This window comes from Gymnoscopelus microlampas (genome assembly GCF_963454915.1).
Source record: "Gymnoscopelus microlampas genome assembly, chromosome: 18".
NCBI classification, from domain to species: domain Eukaryota; kingdom Metazoa; phylum Chordata; class Actinopteri; order Myctophiformes; family Myctophidae; genus Gymnoscopelus; species Gymnoscopelus microlampas.
In genome coordinates, this window is record NC_139955.1 from 30,422,575 (window position 1) to 30,439,539 (window position 16,965).

The 16,965-nt window shown below is 40.9% G+C and overlaps 1 protein-coding gene across 3 annotated transcripts in view; it reads left to right on the forward strand.

Annotated features, from left to right (window-relative positions):
- fat2 (FAT atypical cadherin 2) overlaps positions 1 to 16,965 on the forward strand; it is an 87,348-nt gene that overhangs the window by 1,703 nt on the left and 68,680 nt on the right. For all 3 annotated transcript variants that reach the window (XM_084085554.1, XM_084085556.1, XM_084085555.1), the window contains exons 2-3: positions 9,689 to 12,965; positions 13,861 to 14,172. In XM_084085554.1, the coding sequence (XP_083941680.1) occupies positions 9,704 to 12,965; positions 13,861 to 14,172 (3,574 nt within the window). In that variant the 5' untranslated portion in view covers positions 9,689 to 9,703. The remainder of the gene's footprint in view (positions 1 to 9,688; positions 12,966 to 13,860; positions 14,173 to 16,965) is intronic.

A 16,965-nucleotide genomic window follows, 5' to 3' on the forward strand; every position in this document is an offset into this window, starting at 1 on the left:
CCGATGCAAATGTTTACCGTAGAGGATGCACAAAATGCCCCTCAAAACTGAAAATGTATGGACTATTTGCATTTTGAGGTGACTGATTGACTGACTGACTGACTGACATACCAATTGATTTAACGAGTGTAACCTAAAGTGGAAAAGAAAAAAAGGTGTAGAGGGCCTCAAAAGATATAGGGTGCAAGGAGAAATGGCCACATATGTGCACATCCTAAACAAAGCTCTTACAGCCGATTCGATGTTTTTCAATTAATGTGGTGATAAGGCCAAAGTAAAGCAGTAGTTCAGCAAACATTCATTAGAATCTGTGACTACAGACTACAGAAGCCGTACATCCCATACAACCAGGGCCCAAGAAAACGCACATAAATGGTGCATTTATATAGTGCCTTGGCTTTACAATGATTGTGCATTACATTCACCCATTCACACACACATTCATACACCGATGGCAGAGGAAACCATGCAAGGCACCAACCTGCTCATCGGAAGCAATTAGGGGTTCAGTGTCTTGCCGAAGGACACTTCGACACTAACTCTGGGGGAGCCCGGGATCGAACTGGGAACCTTCCGGTTCCCAAGCGGCCAATGAGCCACTGCCGCCCACACATGAATGACTGATGGGCGGTGAATAGTTATATATACTGGTCAGCTATTACGGACCCGCCCAGTAATTATGGTAATTTAGTGAGGCTTGTGTGACCCACTAGGTGGGGGGAGGCCTGCAGGCTCACTCCCCATTTTCTGCTGCAGTCTTGGGAAAAAGAAGAAAAAGTCTCACCTTTTCAGACTCCACCTCAACCCCTAGCACTCCCCTTTCCTTGTATCCCTTCTTGTCACCTATTTTGATTGATGCTAGTTATACTATGCAGATGTATGTTGGTTAATTGTTGACACAATGATATTTAAATAGATATACTGTATACTGGTTGCTTGACCACTTAGTGCTAAGAATGTTATCCAGATACCTTTTTTGTTTGTTTTGTAGACCGTATTAAATTCAGTTTTAGCTTCATCCAGCTGATGGCTGCTCAGATGGGCATGATGAGTGATGGTCGTGTGGGGGGAAGCTGTGAGGGGTTAAGTGTCTTGCTCTGGGACATTTAGACACATATTACTGGGCGGGCCGAGAGGCGAACCAGTGACCTTTTGTTTACCAGACGGTCTCTCTACCCAGTAAGACACGGCCGCCTCTAAGACATTATGCTAGGTTGGTCCATGTTTCTTTGAAGCACTAAATAGTTTTTCTTTGCGCTCTACTTATGTGACCATTTTACCCTGTCATTTGGATAAGAGTGTCTGCTAAATGCCTAAAATGTAAATTGTAATTGTAAATTGTAATGACCAAACCCTGCCCATACCTCAGAGCAGAGTGGAGTGCAGTAGAGCATGCAGAGCAAAAAAAACAGATCAGTGGCCTTGTGTCCGCCCTGAGACTGGGAGGTCAATCCCCAGCCAAGTCTTACCAATGACTAAACCAATGGTACCCAATGCCTCCCTGCTTGGCATTCAGCATCAAGGGCTGGACTGGGGGTACAGTAAGTCTCTGCGATATACTAGCATCATGTCCAGCAGGTGTACTTGTACATCAAGATGCCTCACACTATAGGAAATTAATTGATTGATTGAATACTTTATTAGCAGTTTGCAAAAAAAACACGGGAAAGTTCAATACAAGGTCTGCGAAGAGGATTTTAAACCCAAGAAAGCTTGTTTCCATTGGGGTCCTTTGTACTCAATTCATCGAAACATTTAATGACAGACAAAAACCTATAGGCTCCTGACCGATGGCCACACCATTGCTCGGGTTTACTACACAGAGCAAAGAAATATAAAGCAAAGATGACTGAAATTAAGTGAATTAGCATAGTATACCACAATCATTTTCTCTGAGAATTATTATTCAAAATGAAACAAAAATCACCTGAAATCCCAAACAGTAACCTAATTCACTTTTTGCTAGTCTTTATAGTCATCATTAATAAGTATCAGGCCAGCATTTATTTGCATTCATGCTATCCCTGGCCATATAATTGATGTTATTGCTCAGAAGAATTCTGGATTTGTGTTTGCTGTCAAAGCATGCTGGTAAGGTTAAACGGCGAGTAACTTCAAAAGGAGAGTAATAGGAGATTGGAATCCGGATTTAGCTTAACAATATAGCTTAACAACTTCTGTCAAGGGATAAATCAAGGGGTAACCAGTCCGACCAGGGTCCTGGCCTGAGGTTGTGGGAGAGGTGAGATTTGAGGTCACACACCCTGCTTAACCTTAGCCCTCTACAGAAATGTCCAGTTGTTCCAGTGTAACATTACCCCAGCTGCTAGGGTAAGGTTATGTTAGGGCCTAGCATAATTTATTGAGGTCTTGGCTGGAATTAGACTTGTACCAATATAGCAGTAAACCTCTGTGTATAGTAAACCAGATGAACTGGTCAGAAGGGAGAAATATGCTGAAAGTTTCACACTTGAACTAACCCACAGTGCAAAAACGAGAGGCTAAACATATTTCAGATATATGCTTCAATATATGCGAAAATGGCAAACATTTAAAAGTAAATAAACAAATAAAAATGATGGCAATTTTATTACAAGCAAGGATGTATTTTAAGTGCCTGTGATATATCTATTTTAATAATAATAATCATCATCATAATAATATAATAATAATCATAATAATAATTCCACAATACCTCTGACACAGTAAAGTGCTGAGTGTTAAACCCACTCGAAGACTATACAAATGGAACCAAATGGACCCTGACCCATTTGTACACTCTTTGAGTTAAATTCACTCTCAGTATTGTAGAGTGTACCACCGGTTGTAAAGCTTCTGGCATCTGTAAAAAGAAGCATCAGCTAAACAGTATGTAAAAAAGTTGAAACATTATTATCAAAATGCAATGGCAAATGTGAACTTCAGTAGATGTACTGTATATATTGGACTTGTGCATTTACTGCGTGGTGACTGTTGCAACATAGACATGTTGGATCATGGACCCTGATAGCTGTCGATCTGGCTTCATAAACCCTCCAGCACTTTGTGAGCAACAAGGCAGGAAATGCGGTTAGGTTTGCATGAGTCGACCGCGCACAAGGTTCTTTTTTTTGTTTTTTTCCTGAGCCTAGTGGTGTTTTTGCCTAGGCCTAGTGCTGTTCCAGTAGTAAATAGACATTGTGCACAGACGGTTGGTGAGTCAATATTGATTAGGAATCTGGTTTTTGGGGTGGGATGCATGTTCAAAGTTTTGTTTATTAAATTTGAATGTTAAAACACGTGGGCGTAAAGTATACGTCCAGAGATACTGTTATGTTAAGACCCTTGTCCCTGGAACCATAAACAGTACTGAACTCTCAGCTTGAATCCTGTCATGCAGTGTGCCCCGATAGCCTTCTCTCGTCTCATATGCTGCCTCAATGTATGCTTTACACTTAAAGCATACTTTATACACCACGGCAGGGTATAGTGCCAGTATAGTGCCAACTAGAACAGATTTTCAAGTTGTTTTTATCTTGAAAATCGATAAGCGAGTATAAAGTATTAAGCATAATCTGTCTCTATGAAGAAAAAACACTACGGCAAGTATTTTAATACGATAAAACGTCCTCCTACACATGCACTCTGTCTCCTACCCCCGCACGGCAAAATCCAAAAGCGCTACGTCAACTCTGCAAGTATAAAAATTGACCGGTCAGTCCAGTTTTATGCTTAACGCTCAGGATGTGCACTTAATTCATCCCTCTCCATCAGTATTTCCTGCTTTTTGTGTACTGAATTAGGCCTGGTGCTGGTCTTGTGTTCTCCTTTTCAATGCCTCCTACCTGCTCCTGGAGGTATAGGATTTCAGGGTACGGGGTAGAAAGAGGGCTTGTGGGACCGTTGCACACAGCGGCAATGAAAAGAATAAAAACAATGAAAAGGGCTGCCGATTTTGCAAAGAAAGAAAGAAAAGAAAGCCTGTACTGTGAGTTGCGGGTGCATTGTTGAAACGTGATCTGGGGAACAGGACTTGAGCGTGTGCCTACAGGTCGCTGTACTCATACCTTGAGGGTTCGACTGAGGCAAAGACAAGGACACACTCAGGGGGGGATGTGTACTGTATGTACAGTACGTATGTATAGTTTAAGAGAGAGGGGGAGACAGAGTGTGTGTGTGTGTGTGTGTGTGTGTGTGTGTGTGTGCGTGCGTGCGTGCGTGTTCATGGGTTATTTGGGGGGCAGGGGGAGGTGTGTAGCCTACTATGTGCTGTATGTGTAGGTGTATTTACATTGTATATACACTATATGTTTGTGGAGGACTTGACTGTACAGGTATGTGTCTCTGTGTGCACTGCAGCATTCATGAAAATGTGTTTCACATGTCTATGTGAATGTGTGTGTGTATGTATGTACGTTTGTGTGTCTGCGCAAATGTATGTGTTTACTAAGCAAGTCATGGTTGCATTATTTTGTGAAGAGACATATTAACAACTTAACCACTTACAATTTGGCATCCCTATCTTTGGCATGTCATAATATGTGAACGTTTTCCCCCAAATGAATAAAATAATAATAATAATAATAACAATACAAATAAATAATAATAATTTAAAAAAAGTAATTGTGAGCTTGCACATAGGTTATTTTTTCTATCTACCATGAAGTATATATACCTGTAGGGCTTAGGTGGTTAAAGTTTGATGGTTTATAGTGACACATTGTTGTGACAGCATGGCTTAGTGGTAAGAGGGACCTTTCCTTAGCACTCACATGTTTAATTCCAACAACCATGTTAAGCTTAGTACTATGAAATGTAATGTACCGTATAGAGCTGTGTCCATTTGGTTGGTGTCCTCACACATGTTGTTGGAGTGTCCTTGAAATATAAGACAATGAATCCCTACCGGCTCATATTTGGTTAAAATCCTCAAGCTAAAGTCATGAAATGTAAATGTAATCTGTGCTCTTGTGTTGTAGTCTGTATGTAAAAGAGGGAACAAGGACAACATACATGCATGCATACATACGTACATGCATGCATACATGCATACATTCATTGCAAAAGGAAAGAAGAAGAGAAGTGGCAGGCAGAAGTTTACAATACATACAACTGGTAACTCTAGAGCTATGGGGTATAGTGTTATTATCACATACATTAAATCTACAAGCTTTATGAACAAACTGCCTAATTGCACTTTTAGTGTTATGAGAATGGGAAAACAAACTACTTTATCTTCATTAAGTAGTACTGTGTGCTACATTACAAGGTTTTGTGTCATTGTGAATAGATGCAGATTATTGTAAATGACTGCTGTAGGTCATTTCACTAAGTAGCACAGTTGATTTATTTTTTGTGCACATACCGAAACAATATGTGCAGCACTAAACAGCATTATTATTATTATTGTATGATCAGTAGAATTGTGAGAATTAAGTGGCCTAACCGGAGGATGTGGTTTGGTTTTAAATTACTGAGCTGCACTTTGTACAGTAACTTTTTTTAAAAATTCAAATTAAAGCAAAGGAATATAGCTAAACCTCCAACAAAACAAACTGTAATGAGCATCTCATCAACGTCCAAGGCAGGGTCAAAACTCTCAAGATATTTGGAGGAAAGTGCACCCTGAAGCAGAGCATTACAAATTATATTATAGAGCCCCATTAAAAAAAGTAAGTGTACTGTAAATGTATACTGTATATGTGAAACAAATTAATGGAGGTAGTTCTGTGGCTTTCTGGTAGAGTGCATACATATGACATGCCCCTACTGCGTTCATTTCCAGTAATGCCACTTATGCCAGACATGTAATTAGATGGTAATTACACCGTCTTCCCCAACATTCCTCATGTACAGCTCAATAACTCTAAATAAAAGTTAAAACTGAAAACAAAAGTTGATAGTTTAAATAGTTTTTGGTCAGATTAGTGAACCATTGGGTACGAATTTCTATTTAATGAATTTCTATTCAATTCAGGCATTGGAATAGTGTTGACCCTGCCTGTTAATTTAACATTCCGGATTTCAGCAAAACTGACAGTGTAGAAAATTTGCATAGAGTTGGATGAGCAACTTTTTCTTGTGGCTTAATTACATTTACTCAATATTGTCCATTTATTTCAGAATCTGGATGAACATTTTCTATTCTATCGTCCAGGATCAAAAATGTATTTAGCTTATTCTTATAGACTCAATATGTGGGCTATTGCAATAATAAATATGGAAAATATCAATAGATTCTTTTGACTCACATTTAAATACGTGAGGGTTCATTTGGATCTTTTTGTACTCTCAGAGTTACAAATGCACTGAGGTTTTTACTTTGTATAGGTTACATCCTACTGTAAGTAGACTAATTAAGCTCATGCTAGCGGATAAGAGAGGCAGAAAGATGACTCTTGAAAATTAGAGAAGATTGTACTATGCGTAAATCCCCTTCCTCAAACCCAGACAGTGACCAGATTACTGATGTAATCTCATTATGTATGACCAAGATGTAGAAGTTAAGATAATACCACACATACCTGTCACCCTCCACTGAGACCTCAAGCCCTCAAACCTCTCCGGAGATGTGAAAATACATCCCATACATGGGGATGATGTTTCCATAAGCCCCTATCAATTATGAGATAAGTTATGCACACAGGTATTCATAACTTTTTACCGCTTACGTGAAATCATGCTTTGCCTATATATTCTTTTAGCTTCACTGTGATTTCCATTTGTCCGACATGCCTCCAGCGGCTTAGAAGAATGGCGATTTAGTATAATGTTTATTCCATAATCGGCTTTAGGAATATTTATAGGACTGTCTCACGTGTTCAGACAAGCAACTACTTCCAGCGTTCATTTCTTAAAGGGAGGAAGTTTTGTGGATGTGACAAGAAGTGATTAGCATCTCTCGTCACCTATCTAGTGGAAAAGAAAAAAGATGTCTTGCCATTGATAACAGACACGTTTGTTTGCCGTGGATGGCTGTGACAGATGCGGATAAGAGCAAAGTGTTCTGCTAGAATAGGGTCTTTTCAAATTGAGAGGGCGTGTGCCCCTCAGATCTGTATTAGCACCTTATGGTTGTAATTGTGTGATGGTTTATACCGCATATCATTAAGACACCCCTCCTGCCTTGTGTTCATGTATTTTCCATTTACAATGCAGCTATCTTTAACATGGCAACTCCATGTGGTCATCTGTCCTCTCTAATGACGCATGCACCTTTTCCTCCAATTATTTCTCCACAGTTGTTGTCACATTTAACAAACTGTGAGCTTGTAGATATTCTATTTTCAGCCCTGAGATTTTGTGTAGGCCTGTAGGGGAATAAAATGAGGGGTCCATGGGTAGAGCCCTGGAGGCCAACGAAGTATGTAGGGTTTAAGTGGTTCAGCAACCATTGGGGCAGCAATAGATCAACTGTGCTCTTTCACATGTTGATGGATGTCCATGTTCCTGTACAAGGGCTGATTACGGGTTCCCACTTCAGAAAATGAAACTGCAGCAAACCATTTATTAGAGCTTATCAACAGTAAAAAATAGCACCCTAAAGGCACAAGGATAACAAAACCTCAACATTTTATGCAAAGCACATTGACATATTAAATTTACATACGGTGGTGGAATTAAACTCAGAAAATCAAAGCATGCGGATGTCAAACTGGAGACACATGAATGGCCAATTAATTACAGTACATTACAGTAACATGTAAAGATTTCAGTGAGTTGTGTATGTAAAACTACTGAAATGGCTCAAAAGTTGCAATGAAGTAAACAAAAAAATCATACATTTTTTGATGTATGACATTTTCTTTTTTGAGAAATTGTGGAAATGAATGACAGATTCACAGCCTTATAACATAAAGGGAACAGTATATAAAGGTCCAGGGGCTTGTTTTTGTTTTCCATCACTGTACTATTGATGTAAGCTCGCCTATATCTTTCATACCACTCTAACATGTACTGTTCATTATCCCTTGAAAGCCTAGCAAACCTGTACAAATCTCACATGAAAATAGGTCAATTTAAAATCAAAGCAGAGAGTCCCCGGGAGACATAGTTTGATCATATCAAATATGTCATGGTTGCTAGCATGGAAATATGTGAGGGGCTTATGATATAGTTTAAGTTAAGATATAAATAGTAAGCCTAAAGCAGAGATAAAGTTGTACTTTCACTGGTCACGTTGTAATGAGAGTAAGAGAGTACTGTACAGTATAGTATACAGCAGTGGTTCCCAAACTTTTTAGCTCAAGACCCAAAAGAGAAAGCAGAGGTTTGCCCGGGACCCAAACTAGTGAAAATAGCAGATCTACAAGCTCACAACGCGTTGCGAGCTTGCAGATCTGCTATTTTCACTACTTCTTAAACATGGGTTTTCTACTTTAGGGAATTTCTTTGATTATTTTTAGTTTATTCATGAAACTATTTTTGATTTTTTTGTTTTCAACTCATGAAAATGTGTGGATTTTTGTGGAAATCTTTAGAAAATCTTTTAAAATAATAATTAATGACAAAATTTAGAAACAAAAAATAAAGGAATATTTACTCACGACCCACAAAAATGGATCCGCGACCCACAAACCCACTGTTTGGGAAACAGTGATCTACAGTATGGAAATGATTTGTGATTGGGCTGAACATTTCTTGAGTTGGAACTGGAACAATTAAAATGGATTATACCCATCATCATGTTAATTATGCTTGCATGCATTCAGACAGCATACACAAGGATTGTGAAAGCGACTGCTTGGTTGGTGGATTATGCCTTTAGGGACAGCAACACAGTTAAAGCCATCAGCAGAACAGACATACAGACATACAGTTGCATCCATTTACAATTGGATCAACACTGAACCGCCCATGATCATCAGAATAATACTAAGTCATGGAACTACAAATCCGTCTTTATCGCCCCATGCTGACAAAGGCTTATTTTGATTAGTAATTGTTATAGTATTCTTCAAAGGAGTAATTATGGGTATATAAGGGTTTGGTTTCCACCTGTCTACAACAAAAAAACCTCAGGGCCAGCTCTCAAGTGCTTTGCTTGGTTTTACTTTGGTCAAAAGCATGTCAGGACAGGAGACAAATACCTCTCTTGTTAGCTTTCACTCCACTGTTGTGTCATTGTGTTTTTGTGTGTCCATATTGCATCTTGAAACAGGAACTTGGACTATGCAGAAAATGAATGGGCTATTCACAACCTAGTTGGGGGGCTAGATAATATCAGATTCAGCTTTATTGTCATATCACAGGTTAAAAGATGGGTGAAAAAGGAAACAAACACACAAACATGGAAAACATGTCAGATATCTCAGATGTGTATTTCTAATATAATATGAGTAATGTCAAATATATACATAATGTGCATGTTTAAATAAAAAAAATAGCAGTTCAATCGCAATAAAATGAGGCAGTTAAAATAGCAGCAGATAGACAAACACAGTCTCTTGTGTGTATAGTCTATTGTGCAGGTGAGACAACACTTAGCTCCAGATATTAGCGTGTAAGTGTATACATAAGTGCAACCGCCATCATATACACAAAATGTGTGTATATTGGTTCTTGTGTGGTGTATAGTGGGTGAACAGAGTTACAGAAAGAGAAACATGTAAAAGTTATTTATTTTTATCAAAAGAATGAAGCTATTCATAATTTGTATTTCATTGAGTAATGTTGTCTCTTTATCTCACCCTCTCTAACCCTCCCACAGTTTCTGAGGATCCTCATGGACATACTGAAGATGGCTGCCTCCAAAGCAGCCCTCTTGCTCACAACAGCTGTGCTCCTTATAAATCTGTGCAGATGTCAAGGGGGAAAGCACAGCACACCGCTGAGGTTTACGCACCATCTTTACAATGTCACCATCTATGAGAACTCAGCTCCACGGACATACGTCGAGACTCCGGTTAAAATGGGCATTGAGGTGGCCGATGCCTACTGGGATATCAAGTTCGACCTAGTCTCGGGTGATGAAGATGGGCTCTTCCAAGCAGAAATGGTCATCGTCGGAGATTTCTGTTTCCTGCGGATCAGAACGCGTAGCAGCAACTCTGCACAACTCAACAGGGAGGTGAGAGACAGTTACATGCTCACTGTTGAAGCCACCGAGAGCACTTATTTCTTTCAGGCAAAGACCAAGGTGTCAATCCAGGTTCTTGACACCAATGACCTTAAACCTCTCTTCTACCCTGCCTCTTACAATGTGGCAATCAGGGAAGATGCACCGTTGAAATCGAGTGTGGTCAGAGTGAGTGCTACTGATGCAGATGTTGGCAGCAATGCTGAATTCTATTACTTGTTCACCAGCAGAACTCATCCTTTTGCAGTGGATCCTTTCACGGGCACCGTGGATCTGATTAAGAAGCTCAATCACACCCGAAATGACAGATATGACCTCACCATCTTAGCAGAGGACAGGACAAAAAAGATATCTGGCGTTCAGAAGTTCGGCAACGTTGCGAGAGTTGTCGTGAACGTGCAAAAGATGCCCTCTGCCTCTCCGGTTGTCACGCCCCCCATGAGTGCCGTCGTTTCTGAGGATGGCAGTAAAATAACCATGATAGTCAATGTGGAAGCAGGTGTTAAGCCAGTGGAATCCTTGAGTATTGTTGGAGGGGATCCCCACAAGTGCTTTGAGATCATCCCCTCAGGCATAAGTGGCAGCGACTTCCAATTGATCTCTACCAAGAGGATTATCTGGCCTCAGGGCCTGTATGGCTTTAACCTGTCCGTCCGAGCCAAAGACAGGAGCACCCCACCTCTACTCTCTCCGGTTACTCAAATACACGTTCCCTCACAACATTATAGTCCATTACGATTTCTGGAGGACACTTACATTGTTTCACTCAGTGAGTTTTCACCCGTTAAAACTCACGTGGTCAGGGTTTCTGTGACATCGGTCCCCTTTAATGTTACCTTTGCGTTCATAAATAACCCTGACAGCACTCAGTTCAAGATAAACTCTAAAACAGGAGTGATCACAACCGCAGCGGCATTCGATTATGAGCAAAAGAATCGGTATGAGTTTGATGTAATGGCCAACCAAGGTGAAGCAGAGACTCACATAGTTGTTGAGATAATAGATGAAAATGACAACAGCCCCAAATTCACCAAAGCCTCTTACCAGGCCATGCTGGAAGAAAACACCCCGGTAGGGAGTGCTGTCTTGACGGTAACAGCCATAGATATTGATAAAGATAAAAACGGCTATGTAACGTATTCCATTGCCAATGCTGGTCCCTTGCCATTCACCATTGACCCGTTCTCTGGGGTGATCTCCACTTCGGAGCACTTGGACTACGAGCTGATGAAACGTTGGTACCACCTCAGGGTTTGGGCCTCGGACAGTGGGAGCCCGTTCAGTCGTGTCAGTGAGTGCACCGTAACGATTACCATGAGCAATGTCAATGACAATGTCCCTTTGTTTGAGAGGGTGGAATGCAACGCCACAGTACCACTGGATTTTCCCATAGGACAAAACATTGTCGAGCTGAATGCCATTGACCTGGATGAGCTGCAGCAGCTGACCTACACCATTGAGTCCGGGAATGAGCTGCATCTGTTTGCAATCAACTCAACAGGTGCTGTCACTCTCAAGCAACAGATACCCCCTGTGGTTTTAGCAGACAACAAGGTGGTTACATATACTTTAAGGATCACTGCTACAGATGGGAAGCATCACTCCGACCCATCTTATGTCACCATAATTGTCATGGACAAAGGCAACGATGCCACTGTACATTGCAGAGAGACAGGGATTTTCAAACAACTGACGGAAAAACTCATAGAGTCAATCAAACCCGCATTGACAGTCCAGGACGAAGAGTCCTTCTCCGATCTTCACATAATTAACCGACACTCTCCCAAGTTTAACGTGGGCATCTCTGGCTCTATTGATCTTACAGAGGACTACCCATTAAATTCCACAATCATTCATTTCAAGGCCGTAGATAAGGATTCTGGTTACAACGGCAAACTTGTCTACGCTATATCCAGCGGGAATGAGGATGGATGTTTCTCCATTGATATCTTCACTGGGGAACTTCAATTAGTTTGCTCCTTAGACAGAGAGGTCAAAGAATTCTACATATTGAATATCACGGTTTATGACTTAGGGATACCTCAAACATCTGCATGGAAATTCATTGCAGTGAATGTCATGGATATCAATGACAATCCACCTGTTTTTGAGCAACCTAGATATGTCATACGCATCCCTGAAAGCACAGAGGTGGACAGCATCATATTCAAAGCTGACGCGGTAGATCGGGATGCAGAGGATAACGGCAATGTTCAATACTCTTTGCTTACATCCACAGAGATGTTCAAGATTGATCCATTCACTGGGGATGTGATGGTGGCCAGTCAATTAGATAGAGAAGTCTCACCCAGACATGATATCCGGATCGAAGCACGAGACCAGGCCAAAGCCGGTCCTCAGTTGTTCTCCACCACTGATGTGGTGGTGATTCTGCGAGACGTCAATGACAACTCTCCCAAATTCATTCCCAGGTCCTACAAAGTGAAGGTCCCAGAGGATGTTCCAGTGGGCACTGTGTTACTGTGGGTGGAGAGTGTTGATTTAGACCTGGGCAGTGGGGGCCTCATTACCTACAACCTCAAGAACACAGAAGGTGGGATCTTTAACCTCGATACCTCCACCGGCTCCCTGACGCTGGAGAGGGAGTTGGACTTTGAGCGGCGGTCGACGTACAACCTGACAGTCCGCGCTGTTGACCACGGCCTCCCTCGCTCTCTCTCCTCCTCTTGCTATGTGGAGGTCGAAGTTCTGGACGTGAATGAGAACCTACACCGGCCATTGTTCTCAGAGTTTGTATACAAGGCAGCTGTGATGGAGGACGCTGTGGTTGGGAAGTCGGTAGTGACCCTGAAAGCATCAGACAAGGACCTGGGCAGAGATGGAGTGGTCCGGTATCACATCCATGATGGGTCCGGTCTGGGAGTCTTCACCATTGACGAGGAAACAGGTGAGAGATACTAGGCTATGATCTGTGGGAGTAGTTTCATTGTTACTGTTGGTGATAGTCGTAGTAGTTAGTAGTCAGTGCAGGCATTTGGAATTCATTCGACCCCCAGGATTAGATTGCATACTAAACAATAAAGAATTACATCTTTTACAGCTGCTGTCAGTCAAGGATCCATCTAATCTAAACTTTTCACCCCTACGATCACTGCACTCTTGGCAATGATAGTAGTTGTACATGTAGCACTGACATTACATTATTGTTAGCAAGGATTATCTGAATCAGGTACTAAGACATTTTCTTCACATTTTGTCATATAATTTAGCTTTTGATAATACAGTTTCATTGTAGCATAAGTTAATCCTTTAGTATCACTGTCAAAGTAGATAACACTTTTCTGGTAATAATTCCTTTAAATTGTTTACCTTTCACTTGTACCGACACCCAGTGACATGGTTACGCTGCATGATAAGCTCTAGGGGTGTTTGAGGCAGTTGTATATTTTCATTTACTTTGTAAGTTATGGTCATGACTTCTTGTAGCGTGCTGCTGCACTTATGTATAGATAATATCTGAGCAGATAGTTGACAGGGGTACTGTAAGTGGCTCTCAAACCTTTCCTCAGGGGATGTACTGTATTTTTCCACGAAAATCTTGACATTCAAAAACACTCACTCAACACAACAGCAAAGAAGAAAAAGAAAGGTGGCATGATAATATTATGTTGAATTTCATTGACCATATTCACATCACATAGCAGCCATTTTATCCTACCCCCCCCCCCCGCCCCCGTTTATGACACATAAGAGCAAAATGGTCACAGTGTACTGTGTATATGTATTATTATTCTGATTATAATACATTGTGTTATAATTGTCTAATTGATTGTTATCCTCAGGCGTAATCCGCACAACAGAGATGTTGGACCGCGAGACAGTCCCCCACTACTGGCTGTCTGTCTACGCAACAGACCTGGGAACTGAACCTCTGCTCTCTTGGACACACGTTTTCATCGAAGTGCTGGATGTGAACGACAATCCTCCAGAACTCTCCCAGCCCATTTACTTTGCCTCTGTCCCGGAGAATGCGCCTAAGGATCGGTCAGTAGTCCACGTGCAGGCAAAAGATGCTGACACGTCATCAGATGACAAGCTGTCCTTCTCCTTGCCTGAGTCGCAGCGCACATACTTTAACGTCGACCCCAAGACAGGTAATATTGAAAGCTAATCATACATGTCCTCTTGTGGGCGACTGAATGGTTGACCGTTGACTATGTTAAATCTTGTCATGAAAGTAAAACCAACTTTTATTTAAAGACGTTTACTTACTGAATTGTGCCGATTTAAGATGACATGTTGCTGAAATTACAACATACTGTATGTTTTCCCCCCTAACTGCAATGTTTTTGAATTAGCCTTTTCACATTCTGTGGGTTGCTTCAGTCAGTTTGGAATTTTGGAATTTGATACAAGTGACATGGCAAATGAAGACATTACATTCGAATGAAATTTCATCATGGAGATATTGTACATAGTGTATGATATAGCTCTAGGATATGTAATAGGGCATGAGAGGCATGTCATTTTCTGCTTTCATAACCTACTGTACACACTCAGTGAAATCCTAAGTGTTCATTTAACTCAGAGAGACAGTACATGCCTCCACTCTCCGCACCCACCACCATATTTATTTACATTTTGATTCAAACTTGAGCCATTGGCAGGCAGTATCGATGTACATTTGCTTCTGAAATTGCTCTTATGTGACAGCATCATTACCTTTCCCATCAGGAGGGGCGGCAAGATTTTGTCAGGGGTGGGGGCGGGGGCAAAAACTATAGAACTCTGACTGGTATTATTTTATGGAAATTATACCAGTCAGAGAATCCTTTATACCAGAGAGTTGCATAAGGAACTGAGTCGAGCAAAGTCTACAGTTAAGGAGGCAGTTAAATCTGTAAATAGCAGGTGGGCTGGGCTCACAGATCAACAAATTGTCAAGAGACAACACTATTAATCTACTGTCACCAGTATGGCTAATACAGTACAGTACAAATACATCATCCTATAAACATATTATGAACACTGAATAAAAATGGTACTCCATCTGCAAAGCAGCCTACTTAAACCAATAAAACAATTAAACTAGCAGACAGTTGCAAAGTAAGCAAAACAAACAATGTAACTAATAATGTAACATTCCATGTACAGTAAGTGTCACAGCTTGCTTACATGTTATATCCTGCACGTATAGGAACTACGTATGTAGTTTGATCGATTTTCAGAGGAAACAACTATGCTCGTTAACTCCTGCAGAGCAGAGATCAAAGGGAGAGAGCTCCATTCATGGTGGTCACTTCATTAACGCCTTGTTATAAGTACCTAGCAGGCTTTCATTTCATACACATCTGTTTACAATGCCTAATGCCACTTGCAAATGACAAATACATGAGAACTCAACAAATAGGTAGATGAATCAATTAATCAATCGGAAAAAATATATATATACAAAATATTTTTTCATTATGATTCTTTTTTTATTTTTATTGATCAATAGATCAGAACTGGGCTGGCCAATCAGGGGGGGGCAAGTGCCCCCCCCCCCCCCCCCCCCTTATAAAATCCCCACTGACCTTTCCTATGTCAGATTTACAATTTGATTCAAACATTATGCTGTCACTGACCAACCTGAGAGCATGCATGTTATTTCCAGCAAATTGGATTGTAAAAGTGGCTGCTATCTTTCAATTCACTGGGAAATATCTGAGCAGCACCATGCATAGCAGCCCCTGGGTATGTTGCCAGCACACCAAGCAGTCGTCCTGTCCAAGCTGAAACTCAAACTTCGTGCCATAAATCTCTCCCTACAGACACAAAGCCACTCAACCGTGTTCTATTAGGAAGTGAGGCTGGTATTACAGGGAAAAATAACACACCACCCAGATCAGGAAAAGGACCCCCCCCCCCCCCCACACACACACACACACACACACACACACACACACACACACACACACACACACACACACACACACACACACACACACACACACACACACAGGTAAGGCATCTAAACGCTCACTTTATGACAGTTGCAGTTGAGTGTCAGTCACTTGCTTTGGGCTTTGATGTTCAGGCAAATCAGGGTTGCATCTGCCTTTCTCACTGCAAGCTAGCACAGGCCCTGTCGTCTACATATAATCTCTAGGTAGTTGGAACAGTTGTCCACACCCCAAGGCCAATACGCCAGTGGATTACTGAGAGAGATGACTTACATTATAGCACCATGAGGACAACAAATAATGCGGGGGAGGGTATCGAAAGAGTCAGAGAAATAAGATGAAGCATGTTTTATGAGTCAAATAGTCTTTTTTCAAATAGTCTGTCAAATAGAGCGGATGTAGCCTATTCGATATTGACTTCCAACACACAGATACACTCTCACAGACACAAACACAAAGCTATGTTTCATGTCATGTACACGGAGCCACTGTGCCTAGAATAGTTTTACCAGTATTGAGTTGTGTCTTTAACATTCTGAAGGTCTGTGTAAGCCCTTGTTTCCGGCCCCTATTGCTCTGTTATTGCTGTTTTAAATCTACTTTCAGGAAATTGTTTTGACAACAAACAGTCATATTTGACTATTTTGAATATAGATAACAAAGATCCATGTAATATAAAAAGACACCCATCGCTAGTAGGGCTGATATGAGTCGAGGAAGTGAATCAATGGAAGCTAAACTTAAATGTAAAGTGTTGAATACATTGAATAATGTGAGATCCTTTGGGTATACTCTTATCACAACACAAGTATGTATTTTACAACTTTGAATATAGATGATAATGAATTAATGTGCAAAAAAATGAAGTGCCATTGTGGGGGTTATGGTCGGAGTTGAGTAAAGATTTTCTATAGAAAGAAATGGCAAAATGAAATTTAGTGAAATTGATTTGAACCTCTTACAGTATCGAGTAGGGTGACTGTTTGCTGTGGGACTCTGTCA